The sequence below is a fragment of the Schistocerca cancellata genome, chromosome 4 (genome assembly GCF_023864275.1).
Source record: "Schistocerca cancellata isolate TAMUIC-IGC-003103 chromosome 4, iqSchCanc2.1, whole genome shotgun sequence".
Classification (NCBI taxonomy): Eukaryota; Metazoa; Arthropoda; class Insecta; order Orthoptera; family Acrididae; genus Schistocerca; species Schistocerca cancellata.
The window spans coordinates 192,147,909-192,163,160 of NC_064629.1; the positions used below are offsets into that span (position 1 = coordinate 192,147,909).

Consider the following 15,252-nt stretch of genomic DNA (forward strand, 5'->3'; position numbering starts at 1 on the left):
GATAAATACTGGCGCCAAGACCTTTTTTTTTCTCGCTGCATTTTCATACATTGTCCAACGACGTAAATACAAATTCCGTATTGTTCATCTTCGAATGTAGCGGAATTTCAATGTACTACGAAAATCCGACTGGCAAGACTGTTAGGGATGTTTGTCAATATGGCCAACTCTACGTTCCGAGTTTTTTCCTACCCGTGAGAAGAGATGGTTGCTAATAGGAACCTGATGAAATGTGAATCACATGCAGTATTCTCTTCACCATAAAAATAATACGAAAATAAACATTTTGCCATGTATTCTTTCGTGTTTGCTGCTATCTCATTTAAATCCGGTCTGCCTAATAAACTACGAAACTAGAGTGAGACAACAGCAAACGCGGAAGAATATACGTATCGTGCCATGTTTATATTCGTATTATTCTTAGGCCTAATAGTGATATAGTCAGAAATGAAGCACGGCAACGGACGATTTTAAATGTAAGATGACTAATTTCTGTGCAGAATTTGATGTACTAAAGAAGCGGCCGCAAAGATTTTCAAACGGAGAAAAATTTGCGCCTAACTCTCGTTCAGGACATGTTCTATCATACGCAGTCTATTATTTGGTTCTTGTTGATCATTATCAAAGAAAGCAGCAGTGTAAGTAACAACAAACTGCAGTCTCTGGCCATTATTTCGCAAATGAGACGATTCCTCTTTTTAAAAAAAAAAAAAAAAAAAAAAAAAAAAAAAGCGGCGGTAGCGCGCACAAAAGCAAGTCATGCCGCGAGCGGCGACAGGCCGTAAACACGCACTATCAGAATGCGACAAACAATGCATGACACAGTACAGTAATGCATTTTTAGCTTAGAGTGACGTAAACACCTATAACAAAGAAAACGGCACTTATCAGATCAAAGCAAAATAAGCAATCGATTCAAACCAGACGAAGCACGTGAAAAAGGAAGGGTATCCGTATAAATACGGACGGAGCGCCTGACGCATAGCAATGGCTACCTGGTAAAGCTTAACTGCTAAGCTTACGACTCGAACCAAACTACTGTAGCTGTATCGTCTTTCATTCGACCTAAATTGTGTCTCATATTACAATGGACCAACTTTGTTTCGATTTGGAGGTGCGGCCTAAAACTTTTCTCTCCCCTTGAATTTCGAGTCTCAAATTTCAGGTGCGGCTTAGATTCGGGAAATATTTTTTTCCTTAATTTCGAGTCTCATTTTTCAAGTGCGGCTTAGATTCGAGTGCGGCTTAGATTCGAGTAAATACGGTAGACAACATTAAAAGTCGAAACATGTCCCTGAGAGTACACAACATTCCATTAGAACTACTGATAGCCTTGGGAGAGCCAGCCCTGACAAAACTCTACCATTTGGTGAGCAAGATGTATGAGACAGGCGAAATACCCTCAGACTTCAAGAAGAAAATAATAATTCCAATCCCAAAGAAGTGTTGACAGGTGTGAAAATTGCTGAACTATCAGTTTAATAAGTCACAGCTGCAAAATACTGACACGAACTCTTTACAGGCGAATGGAAAAACTGGTAGAAGCTGACCTTGGGGAAGATCAGTTTGGATTCCGTAGAAATGTTGGAACACCTGAGGCAATACAGACCCAACGAATTATCTCAGAAGGTAGATTAAGGAAAAGAAAACCTACATTTCTAGCATTTGTAGACTCGGAAAAAGCTTTTGACAACGTTGACTAGAATACTCTCTTTCAAATCCTGAAGGTGGCAGGGTTCAAATACAGCGAGTGAAAGCTAATTTGTGCAGTTATAAGTCGAGGGGCATGAAAGGGAAGCAATGGTTGAGAAGGGAGTAAAGCAGGTTTGTAGCCTATCCCCATTGTTATTCAATCTGTATATTGAGCAAGCAGTAAAGGAAACAAAGGAAAAATTTGGTGTAGGAATTAAAATCCATGGAGAAGAAATAAAAACTTTGAGGTTTGCTGATGACACTGTAATTCTGTTAGAGACAGCAAAGGACCTGGAGGAGCAGTTGAACGGAATGGACAGTGTGTTGAAAGGAGGATATAAGATGAACATCAACAAAAGAAAAAGGAGGACAATGGAATGTAATCTAATTACATCTGGTGATGCTGCGGGAATTAGATTAGGAAATGAGTCTCTTAAAGTAGTAGATGAGTTTTGCTATTTGGGGAGCAAAATAACTGATGATGGTCGAAGTAGGGAGGATATAAAATGTAGACTGGCAATCACAAGAAAAGCATTTCTGAAGAAGATAAATTTGTTACCATCGAGTATAGATTTAAGTGTCCGGAAGTTGTTTCTGAAAGTATTTTTATGGAGTGTGGCCATGTATGGAAGTGAAACATGAATGATGAATAGTTTAGACAAGAAAAGAACAGAAGCTTTCAAAATGTGGTGCTACAGAAGAATCCTGAAGATTAGATGGGTAGATCACATAACTAATGAGGAGGTACTGAACACAACTGGGGAGAAGAGGAATTTGTGGCACCAATTGTCTAGAAGAAGGGATAGGTGGGAAGGACATGTTGTGAGGCAGATTCAGAAGGATGTAGGGTGTAGCAGTTACTTGGAAATGAAGAAGCTTGCACAGCATAGAGTAGCAGGGAGAGCTGCATCAAACCAGTCTCTGGACTGAAGACTGGAGACCACCACCACCACCACCACCACCACCACCACACCAACAACAATAATAATACTGTCTTGTGCAAGAAAAATAGTTTACCACAGATACATCGAGTCTGTTGTAAAATATGACATTATCTTTTGGGGAAATGTATGTAGATAAATACAATATTATTACAGCATAGAATTATTATTAGTAATACATTTAACAATAACCTTAAGGATTCACGTGTCCACTATTTAGGGTTATAAGTATTTCGAATATTGTGTTTATTTACATTAATGAATAATTTATCTTCATATATAACAATTTAGAATTATTTACAGGGAACTCCCACAATGTGTATGATAAAAGAAACAAAGATGATTTCAGGTTTCCCTCTCATAGATTAAAACTAGATGGCCAGAGCCAACAGGACATGGCCATGAAAATTTATAATACGCCAAAAGAGAAACAATTCCACAGTAGGTTTAACATGAAAAAATTTGTTATTCAGTTGGAGAATTTTTAAATGATGATAAAGCATTCTTTTGTAACATAATGTTATTACTATAGCCACGAAAATTTCATGAAAACAATAAAATGAAATTATCTGTTTTTAGCAAAATAATGTGAAATTGGTAATTTTTATGAGATTTTCAGAAATTTCTAATTTTGCAGTATCAAAATGTTATACATCTGAGGATGGCAATTTACTAACATTTGTAATGGATACTTATTGACTGTTGAAACTGCATTCCAACTTCAAATCTCCTGAAGGTTGAATTCGTATATAATCTTGGAATGACAGTGCCTTTCCCACATAAATTTTGATTCCACAATGAAAATAGCACCAAAACTGGCAAAAAAACCAACAGTGAATTTGGGAAAAAGTTAATGGTGAATTTGCTAAAGAAATTAATACCAAATGCTGTAAAAAATTTACAATGAATTTGGCAAAACATATTAAAAATTAACAGTGAATTTCGGTGGTTTATGTGTGTACGTAATGAGATAATAAAATACTGGAACCAGAAGAATAAAGTAATTGACAGTTTGTTGTTTACAGGACAGATATATAACAACAACCACTCCGAGAATGAGCTTAATCTTTCCATCTGTTCTATTCACTGTTGCCATATTGCTCTGCTATTCCAGATGGTGGTTACCATAGAATAGCTGCAAATGGTGTCTGTGGCTAGTAATTACTGATCGCTTTTTGATTCTCTGTGAGGCATATTTAATTTAGGCAATATATTGTCTGAAACTATCTATGATACAGCACATATAAATTATAATCCTTCTAAAGTCTTGCGAAGGAATCTCAATAATGCACATTATCAGAGGATTGTGTCTATGAATGCAGCATGAAACAGCTTTTGTTGCAGCAGCAATCAATTGCTAACGCAACTGGTTTCACGGCATGTGGCCTGCTGGCGAGTCTGGCTGCCGTGCCTGTGGTGCGGGTGAAAGAGTACATAGTAAATATAGTACGGTTGTCACATAAATTATCACACAGGAATATTCTTTGGTGAATAGAATACTTACATTTTTCCCATTTTATTTGAAACATTTTCACACAACACAATGTATTGTGTTGTCTAATGAACACGTGCTACCTGCCCAAGATTTCTACACAAACAACGACCTCGCAGTGGAGGGAAAATATACTCCTCATCAGTGCCGCTCCTGGCTGGCAACCAGTGGGAGAAAAAGTTCCCCACCAGATGGATGGGTTAAGAATTGATCATCCCGTATTACGCAAATGGGTATGGGAGGCCGATATCACCACCACTTTCTATGCCCAACTGTCTATTATTATTATTATTATTATTATTATATTTTAAAATCCTAGTACAGGGAAAAACACCACTTCCAGTCCACTGCTCTGAGCAATTATGTTTTAATGACACGAGACTGCCTTCGGTTATTGTGGACTGCTATAGCAAATTGCCAGTCCAGAGTTCAGCAGATTGTTCACCTATTCAGTGCTAAACTATAGCAACAACACAAACAGTGAATAGTGATACCATCCAGAACCACCTCTTCACTATGGAGTACAAAACTTACTCTTACCCATGTAAAACGTCGACTGTATGATGAGCTGCAGTGTGTATAGGTTCATGCCAGTGACAGTGACAGGTAGCCAAATTCCACAAAACACAATGATTCACTTGTGAACAACAGAGCACATTTTTTCTATTTGGCTTGATGGCCAAACACTGGTTACGTAGTACCAGTATTCTTGTGTGACGGACATTTACAAGGAATGAAATGGGAGGCCTTGACACAATTGACATTGTCTATCACCAGTACTGTCCAGTAATGTGTGCCCATTTACAAGGAATGAAATGGGGGGCCTTGACACAATTGACATTGTCTATCACCAGTACTGTCCAGTAATGTGTGCCCATTTCTCTGATACAGCATTCCAAGGTGAATTTTACCTTTTGCAAGATAATTTACAACTCTATCACTCTGAAATTCTGTCATAATAGTTTTATATACACTTCAAAGACATGACACGGCTTGAGTGGCATCCTCAGGTCACTTGATCTAAGCCCTATTGGGCACATTGGGACACCTTGGAGCCACATACAACCTATCTCTGGGAGTTGTAAGTGGCAGCTTAGAGATCATGAATCAGGACTGCTCCATCGCACTTTAGGTACCTCTAGGAGCCATCGCCTGATGCAATGCCACTGTCATCAGGCCAAAAAAGGCGCCACATACTAATATGTATGTCAATGTTGTACATATAAATGAACTGGATAGTGCACTGTATGCTCTTTAACTATTACATCACAGGCAGCTCACTACACATTTGAGAGTAGTACATGCATGAAAAAATGCAAAAATGATATGTTCCTGTGCATATGTGGATCAGCAAGTAGTCACTAACATTTATTTTCATCAACAATAACTGAATTTATGGGTGTACCAACAGGTAGGAGTTTTCCTTTTCTGGTGTTTTGATAGCAACTCAGTGCTCAGAATTGTGGCTTTGTTGTCTTGGATGGAGAGAGTTAAAGAAAGTAGAAATTATTTTGTGGAAGATACAGAAATCAGTGCATATGCATTCAGGGAAAAAATCAAGTAAGTGAGTGAGTGAAGCACATTCCAAGTAAGTAAATCTATGAACTCTATTTTTGATGGTTGATGATGACATCAGAGAATACCAGAGGAGAAAAATCCTACAACTATTAACTTCTCAACTGGAAGCATGTGGCCTTCATCCTTAAAGTCACTTTAAAATAAACAAAATAATAAAATAATTCTTTAATTTCTCAGGCCATCTCAAACAGAAGTTAATTTTTATCTTGGGGAAACTGGTTACAAATCTGATAAGCTCCAGAAGTAGCTTAATGTTGGCGTAAATCAGAGTTTCTCAAAACATACTATTTGCCCCTTAAACACTTCAAAGAGACTTGTGGCCACACACCTACCAACTGACTGCATGTGCTCAGCAGTGTTCAATTTGACACGCATGCATCAAGAGCAGTGCGCGCATCCACTGTCTTACACCACCACGCAGAAACATCTAATGCTTTTCTATTTAACCGCAAAGTGGAGTGCTTATGTCTCATTCTGCAATGTTTCGTGAGCTAGCTTATCTCTCTCTGCTCACGGATCACTGTTTGTCTGTCTGGTACTGACCTGGTAAAGTACCAGGATGATGTATTGAGCATGGTTTTGGTTCCTACCCTTTAAGTGATAGCACAAAAATAGTGATGAGTTAGGTTCATTTTTCATGTGTTTTGTGCAAAATAATGGCAATTTATGCATGTGCATGTTTGGAGGTCATTCTACAAAAGTTACAGCAACAGTAAATGGAAAATCAATGTCACATAGAAATGCAGCAAGAGGAACACACGATCATGCTGGACAGGGTTTTGATGGGGCTGATAACGGGACCTCCGACTTTACCAGCCTACCCACCTCGGTTCCCTGCCTACTCTGCTATCGCCGAATACTGGCAATCACACGAAAAACATCAATGCCAATCCTTCATGGCCCTCGAGGTAATGACACCGACTCCATTAAAGCTCTTTTTGTGTCTGGATTCTCCCTGCACATGCATCACTTGTTAGGGAAGTGAGGCCCCCTTCAGGATCTGGAATCTCTATCATCTGACAAAATGTGTTGTTTGCTGCATTGTTAAATTGCAAGTATACTCACATTATTTCTGTAAGAGTGGAGTTTTATCAGTGCACAAAGCAATCTCATCAATCCTATCACATTTGGGCTGTGCAACTGCAGGGGTTAAGTCACAGGTGTAGGTCTGTTACGGGTAAATCTCAGGAATCTTACACAGATAGTATGGTTTTAGGTGCTGTCATGTGGGCAGTCCCAGATAAAGAGGTTCCACAAAGGGCATTGCAATTTGAGGATCCCTCTTTAGAAGAAATACTCAAGATAGCACAAACATTTGGAGTTTCTCATCCCACTGGCCATCAATTAGATTCTTGGGCCGACACAGCCACAGTCAACTCTAGCAGCAACAGGCATACATGTTCTTGCATGCCCTCAGAAGAGGTGGTTGCGGCTTTGCTGCTATGTTCTGCACAAACACTACCATGGTGGAAAATTTTCCACAAGCTCCTGTCCTCCTTGTTTTGTTCAATGAGAGTGGCCAGCTTGTCCACAGTGTTGCGTGTCATGCTGTATATATGTTATAAGAAATATTACATTGCAACTGTGTGCAATACTCGGTCTCCTTCCACAGTGCTTCACACATCTCAACCTATGGATATCTACAGTGTTAGTCATGTGTGTGAAGATATTACGACTGTTTCAAACAAACTGTCCACTGATGCACATATCGATGAGACACTCTTACGTCTTCAGGTGGATATTGGCGCAGCAGCCTCGCTCCTGAATTCTACTACTCCTTAGGGAACTCCACAGTCAGCTACTTCATGCTGTCTATTGTAACTGTACAATAGAAAGCAAATTCTTCTTCTAGGTCAGTTTACTGCAGAAACAACATACAAAGTGGTGGCTCGGCCAGTAACATTTCTGGTAGTGAACACAGCATTTACAGAAAATTTTTTTGGTTTGGAAATTTCCCTGGATTTTGGTTTTTGGTCTCAGATTCCATTCATTTAGGGCCACATCTTGTACCGTATCAAGAGTTGGATTATTTATGCAAAGAATATTCTGCCCTTTTTTCACCCAGACTTGGTAACTTTTTTCACCCAGACTTGGTAACCTTCTGACTACATAGAGCACATTACATTCAAACCTATGACCCAACCCCATTTTTTCTGTGTCTGGCCCGTACCACCTGCACCTCATGCTCAAGTGATGGAAGAATTACACGGATTGACAGCTTATGGTGTCATGGAACCAATTTTGCCCACTCAGTGGACTACACCATATGTCATGGTCAAGAAGCAGATGCACAAACTGCGTCTTTGTGGTGACTTTATGGTGACTTAACTTCCAGTCCATGGTTGATACATACTCCATCCTCTACCCGGATGAACTTCTGATGAAGCTTGTGGGTAGACAACATTTTTCCAAACCAGATTTGTTGGAAGTGTATTTATCGATGCCACTTGATGAGGAAACACGTCACCTCCTTGTTACAAATACTCAGTATGCCATCTACAGCTACAACCGATTGGTTTTTGGTGTTTAAAATGCACCTGCCATTTTTCAACGTTACTTACAAGGGAACCTCCCATCGCACCCGCCTCAGATTTAGTTATAAGTTGGTCCAGTGGATAGGGCCTGAAAAACTGAACACAGATCAATCGAGAAAACAGGAAGAAGTTGTGTGGAACTATGAAAAAAAAATAAGCAAAATATACAAACTGAGTAGTCCATGGCAAGATTGGCAACATCAAGGATAGTGTGGGCTCAGGAGCACCGTGGTTCCGTGGTTAGCGTGAACAGCTGCAGAACGGGAAGTCCTTGGTTCAAGTCTTCCCTCGAGTGAAAAGTTTAATCTTTTATTTTCAGACAATTATTATCTGACAAACTCTTATGTTTTCATCACTTTTTTGGGAGTGATTATCACATCCACAAGAAAACAAAAATCGGGCAAGGTAGAAGAATCTTTTTACCCATTTGACAAAATATTCCTGTCATGTGATGCACATGTCTTCACCAGTGTCATATATTCTATATCAGACATGTTTTCCTGTGGAGGAATCTGTTGACCTATGACCTTGTGATCAAATGTTTTCGGCTCCCATTGAAGAGGCACGTCCTTTCATCTACTAATCGCACGGTTTTGCAGTGCGGTCGCAAAACACAGACACTAAACTTATTACAGTGGACAGAGACGTCAATGAACGAACGAACAGATTGTAACTCTGGGAAAATAAAAAAAGTAAACTTTCACTCGAGGGAAGACTTGAACCAAGGATCTCTCATTCCGCAGCTGCTCACGCTAACCACAGGACCACGGCACTCCTGAGCTCACACTCTCCTTGATGTTGCCTATCTTGCGCATGGACTACTCAGTTTGTATATTTTGCTTATTTTTTCCATAGTTCCACACAATTTCTTCCTGTTTTCTTGACTGATCTGTGTTCAGTTTTTCAAGGCCTATCCACTGTGCCAACTTATAACTAAATCTGAGGGGGGTGTGATGGGGAGGTTCCCCTGTTAGGACTGCCTGCTCAACACATTCCTTGTTGTATCAGATATCTTAGTCACATAGGTATTACAGGTTCCTCTACCGGGGATCAGTTTTGCAACCTTTGCCTTTTGTTTCAGATCTTGTGACATGTGTCTTAAGTGCAATTTGGAAAATCACATTTCTTCCAATTCTCTATAGAATAGTTGGCACATATTATTTCTCATCAGGGGATTCAGCTGACTGACAGTCACATCATGGCTACTGCGATCTTCCCACACACTTTGAATGTGAAGAACTTCAAGCATTCTTAGGCTAAGTCATGTTATTACCACAAGTTCCTTCTGCAGGCAACTTCAGTTTCCTAGCCTCTAAATCAGCTGCTTAAGAAAGGTGCAGCATTTGAGTGGACCCCTGCTGGTTCCCATTCTGCCCTGTGCTTGGCCACCTATCAGATGGGACTCCAGCTTTTGGTTGCAACAGACACACTGTAGTATGGCATGGGAGCCATTTTGTCTCAATATCATACTGATGTTTAAGAACAGCCTATTGCTTTAGTGATGAAGATGCTTAATGATGCATAGAATAATTATTTTCAAACAGAAGAGAAGTCTCTTGCTATCATTTATGCTATGAAGAAGTTTCATGTGTTTCTCTATGGTGTTATCACTTGGTGACTGATCACATGCCTGCTTTAGTCCTGTGCCACACCTGGCATATAAGGTAGCTCACAGACAGCAACAGTGGGCCCTGCTCCTTATTAGTTAAAATTACAAGATTCATTTTCATTCTATGGCACAGCATTAAAACACAGGTGCCCTCCTGGGTCTGTTAGTGGGACCTGACCCTGGTTTTAATGAAGAGAGAGTACTTTGTTTTTACCTCGACAAGAAAGCTGGCAGTACTGTGGATGGATTCCCTGCTACCAGTTCTTGCATCGCTCACACTGACACTTCTAACCCTGTTCCTCATCAATTGTGACGAAACGTTCAGCAATGGTGGCCTAAGTGACCTTTCCCCCCCCCCCCCCCCCCCAGTATATACAATCTTGTCTGCAATTAATTTTTAGTACAACACTGACCAATGCTCTCCGACAGTGTCCTTTTGTTGTTCACAAAAAAATGCTGTTTCTCATTCCAGCAGCTCTCAGTTGTGACATTCTTCACCTTCTGCATCACGATCTGTGGGCGTCTCCTGCAGGAAGATGCTGATTCACCACCATGTCTACTGACCTGGACATGATAATGAGATTGAACATTTAATAACTGCTTGCTCTACACATGCCGACCATCAGGCCTCTGCCTGTCAACGTTACTCGCCGTGACTTGAGTCACCACAGCTGTGGGAATGTGTCCATCCTCCAGGCCCTTCATAAATGCTTATTGGTTGGTCGCCATTAATGCCTACTCCCGCTTCCCTTATATAGTCAACTGCTGCACCACTACAGGGGATGCAATGGTGTGGACTTTACTCTGACCTCCACTGAAGACCTGGTCCACACCCAGGTATCTGATAACAGTTCTCAACTCCTCTCTCAGACTTTTCACAATTTTTGTTCTTACCACAGTATACAAGATTGAACATGGAGGCAGAATGCCTCATCTGCACTTTTAAAAGGCAACTGAAGAAGTAATGATGCCTCTGTGGATGAAGCCCTCACATGCTTTTCAGAGTTCCTACAGGTCCACGCTTATGAGCAAGAAGAGCCTGGAGGAGCTCCTACACGGCTGCCAGCTATGTACAGTGCTGAATCTCCTGTCCTCTACTCTGAGGCAGCACAAGGGGCCTCTGACAGCATGTTACATGCCTGGGACTCCGGTCCGGGATGTGTGTTTGGTTGCCGGGAGTGCTGGTCCCAGCAGTCATCAGCAGCCAGTGACGTTGGCATATCGTTATGCTGCAGGTGACTGACAGATTGGTGACATGACACCACAATCAACTCTATCACCAAGTGGGGAACCTGCCTTCTCTGCCTCCATGAACACCTCCAAGTTCATCTGCTCTTCCTGCACCTGGACCTCCTCATTGCCTCCGCCTTCTTTCTGTGCCCCTTCCACTGTTTTTGCTCCTGTATGCTACTATGCAGTACTCATCCTCCACCAGCTCATTAGAATCAGGACATGGATGGGCACACAGAGCAGCCACTGGAGACATGGACCCTTCATCAGGAGCCGTCCCCCGCCCCATCCCCAGCATACCTCCACATATTCTAGTATCAGCATCCGTGCCCCCAGCAGCCGGCGTATCTCCTACGAGCATCTGCCCACAGTGGCACCATCATGCCTGGGTCACTTCTGGATCTATTCTCCAAAGGAAGCTGACAGAGAGCTCTTTGTGGCACAGACAGCACCCTCCGGTGGCACTACAGAAGCACTTCTGAGCACGGAGCGCCATCCCCCACAACAGGGAAGGGATGCTGGGATGGTACTGGCTCACACGTGCCCTGACAACAGGCGAGGACTGCCGTAACCCGTGGTTATCATGTGAATCATACTGGCACCTCACCCTCTGTCAAAGCTCATCACGACGCATGGTGCCTGCCCGTCACATGTTATTTAATCAGCCTGCACTGGCGCATGGCGGCAAAGCTTGGACACCAAGCGGTGGCACTTTTAGACAGCACTGGCAGGTGTGCATCAAGAGTGGTGAGTGTGTATGCCATCCAATGCCACCACACAGCATCATCTAATGCTTTTGTATTTAACTCTGGAATGGAGTAGCTTCTGTCTCATTCTGTAATGTTCCATGCATTAACTTCTCTCCGCTCGTGGATCACTGTTTATCTATCTGGTACTGACCTAGCAATGTGCAAGGATGGTGTATAGAATATCTCTTCGGTTTCTACATTAAAGCGTTGTTATTGTTACTTACTTTCTCAGTTGTGTGTGTTACTATAATAAGTTTCGAAGATCCTTCCACCTTACATGAATTTAAACTGACAAAAAAACACGTTTTATTGGTTGTGGTGACTAGTGAGCTATACTCACACAATTCTAGGTTTAGCTGTCGACTTATTTGCTTCATGGTCTACAAAAATTATAATACCCTCTAGATTTTTTGAAGTTTTTTTTCTTTTCAATTATGGAATCAAGTACACTATAACATTTTCTGTGAATTTATCTGAATTTTACAGAAAACCATAAATGTTTTGAAAATATGGTACACCACTCATCTGTTTTAAAATCAATATAAGAAATTCATATTGATAAAATGGAAATTAAACAATAAAGGGCCATCAACTTTGCTGCTTTTATGTTCTCCGATGTTTGTTCATACTTCCCAGTCTACTGCACTAAAATGTTTTCTTTTCTGATTTATCCATATCTCATCAACAATAACAAGCAAAACCACTTTAATTCCACTTAAGATGCTCAAACAACAACTGAATTTTCAAGTCACTCTTAAAATTAATAGGAGCAAATGTGATATCAAGTGTGTGTGCAACTTTTAATTACAATTATCCAATGAAACATTTGACACAAAGTTATAAAGTATTTGACCAGGAAGCTCCACTATCTCTACAAAGTTCATAAATGATAGTCTCTCAACTTTTGGTGTCCTTCATTAAAGATTTCCTCTGTCATGGTTCATGGTTGTCCAGTACATTATTTCTTAGAGATTTTTTCAATCTCATTCTTGCAATACACTTTTGATTTCCATTGAAATGGAAAGAAACAAATTGATTATTATATGGACATCAGTTTTAAATCTTCACATTTTATTAAAAGTTACTTGGATAAACAGAAGCATGAAACAATCACACTATGCATGAACCATTCCAGTTATTCACAATTTATCACATAAGTGATTTTTGTGTTAGAGTTAAGTCCTTATTTCTCATTATCTATGTTACTATACGCTAGGTACCCACTATATGATGATTAAGAATATGGATCCCTCTATGTTCTTGGTGCTTTCAGTTTTGCTTCTAAATTTATTAATATATATGATAGGTAAAAAATTAACACTACTGACTTACCTAGATGACGACTCATACTTTTTTAAGTAGAGCAAGATTTCCGCAGGCTGTACTTTCTCCTCTATAATGGCCTCTTCCTCCTTTAAACGATCCACAATAAGTGGAACAATCACTGACTTTCGTCGAAGTAACCGATATCTTGACAAACGTCGCAGAACCTTCAATATGGTCACCACAGACATCTTTGGTATTAACACATGCCAAATCTGTAAATGTTCAACAAGACCTGTAGATCAAACTGTGTGATCAAGTTTAAATGGCAAATTCAGTTGTAAAATACTGATGATGCCCACATTAGTTAACGAAGTCAATTTATCAATTTACACAATACAGACATGCCTTCATAATATACCCATCACAGTTCAATTCAGATGCTCAATGTACAATTTTAACATGTTCAAACACCATACCACAACTGCATTCAAGGAATTGTTCAGAATACGACATGTAGTCAGCATCTTCTGTTTTAGCTACTCTTTTAATAGTGCAATAACTGCAACATCATTGTTTTCTGGGGCTATAAGAACACAATTTGTCTGTTTGGTGACTATAGGTGATGACTTCGTGAAGGTTACCACAAGAATAACCTGTCATCAGAAAGCCACATTTCAGCATCTGATATGAACAGGCTGAGAACAGGTTGGTTATGAAATTTCCTAGCAGATTAAAACTTGCACCAGACTGGGACTTGACCCCAGAACCTTGTCTTTCACGGACAATGCTCCTGTCAACTGAGCTATCTGGGCATGACTCATGATCACCCTCACTGGTTTATTTCTGTCAGTACTTCTTTCCTAATTTCCCCACTTCACAGAAGTTCTGCCACATACCTTGCTGGATTAGCAATCTTTAAGGAAAAACTGTATTAACCTCAGTATAAGATGACCTGAATATAAAAGACTTCTCCCCCCCCCCCCCCCCCCTTTTTAATAGGCTCCTTGAGAAAAATTTATTTTTAACATATTATGACTAATCAAAATTACAGTTCTATTGACAAAGTATCTGCCAAAAAGTCAACATTGTTCCTATTCTAAACTTATGTCATTTATTGTCTACATGTTGATAAAACTAGGAGAAATAAAATAAATAAAAAAGTTGGTTTACATTAATTTTCAGACCATTTCCTATCCTACCTTTTTGTTTATTAACCCTGTAGTTTGTGGGATCACTATTTTTAGTCATCATCATCATCATCATCATCATCATCATCATCATCATCATCATCATCCTAATAGCACAGCAGTGAAATTTATGCCTTCATTGTCACAAATATTTGTGTGTTTCTTCTGAATATTGCTATTTCTGAGGCTGTCGTTATGGTGGGGCCTGAGAATAAATATCGGATTTCTCTTCTATACTGACATGGGACTGGTTGAATGTATCTTGCTTCCAAACGTATTACCTGCCTGCTGCTCTCTCATTGGCTGTGTAGAACCAGCTGACACACCTCCCTTTCATTTCTGATATTCGTCACAGTGTTGACAACATTGCAGCAAGAAACACATAAGCATGCCACTGGCCCGTATTTAGACTTTTACCATCTCCTGCAGAAAAGAATACTATTGTTGAATATTTTCCCCAACTTCAAAGTCAATTCAGTTTTAACAACAAATGGATTCAGGCAAATTGCAGTTTAAATCTGGCAGATGTTAATAAGAAGCCAAAATATGTGGTATAGATTCCTATGGTTGGCAACATGACAAAAGTTGCTGTTCGCTCAGTGCTCCCCTCAAATCACCATAGCTTTCACCTGAGCTCTTGTCACTGTTCCCCATCCAAACCTTTCATAGCACTGAGCTTGAGCAAATGTGAAAAACAGACTGCAATACCTTCTAATGTGCAGGTCATATGCAACAATACCAACTACCACATAAATAAAAGATCACAATTACAAATCAGTTCCGTTCTCTCAAGCTTTTACTCGTCCAGTGATTTAGTGATGTCTGTTGGTACTATCTCCACCACAAGTTTTGCCACTGTAATTTATTCTCCCAATAACAATTACAGTCAGTTAATATGATTTATTTCCTTTGTTAGACATTTCAGTCTGGATTAATTTTCCTTCTTGTTTCAATTGGATGTCACCATCATGTTC

The 15,252-nt window shown here is 40.1% G+C and overlaps 1 protein-coding gene across 3 annotated transcripts in view; it reads right to left on the minus strand.

The window, feature by feature from the left end:
• LOC126184361 (RNA-binding protein Ro60-like) overlaps positions 1 to 15,252 on the minus strand; it is a 128,604-nt gene that overhangs the window by 50,586 nt on the left and 62,766 nt on the right. For all 3 annotated transcript variants that reach the window (XM_049926744.1, XM_049926742.1, XM_049926743.1), the window contains one exon: positions 13,158 to 13,363. In XM_049926744.1, coding sequence (XP_049782701.1) covers positions 13,158 to 13,363 — 206 coding nt within the window. The remainder of the gene's footprint in view (positions 1 to 13,157; positions 13,364 to 15,252) is intronic.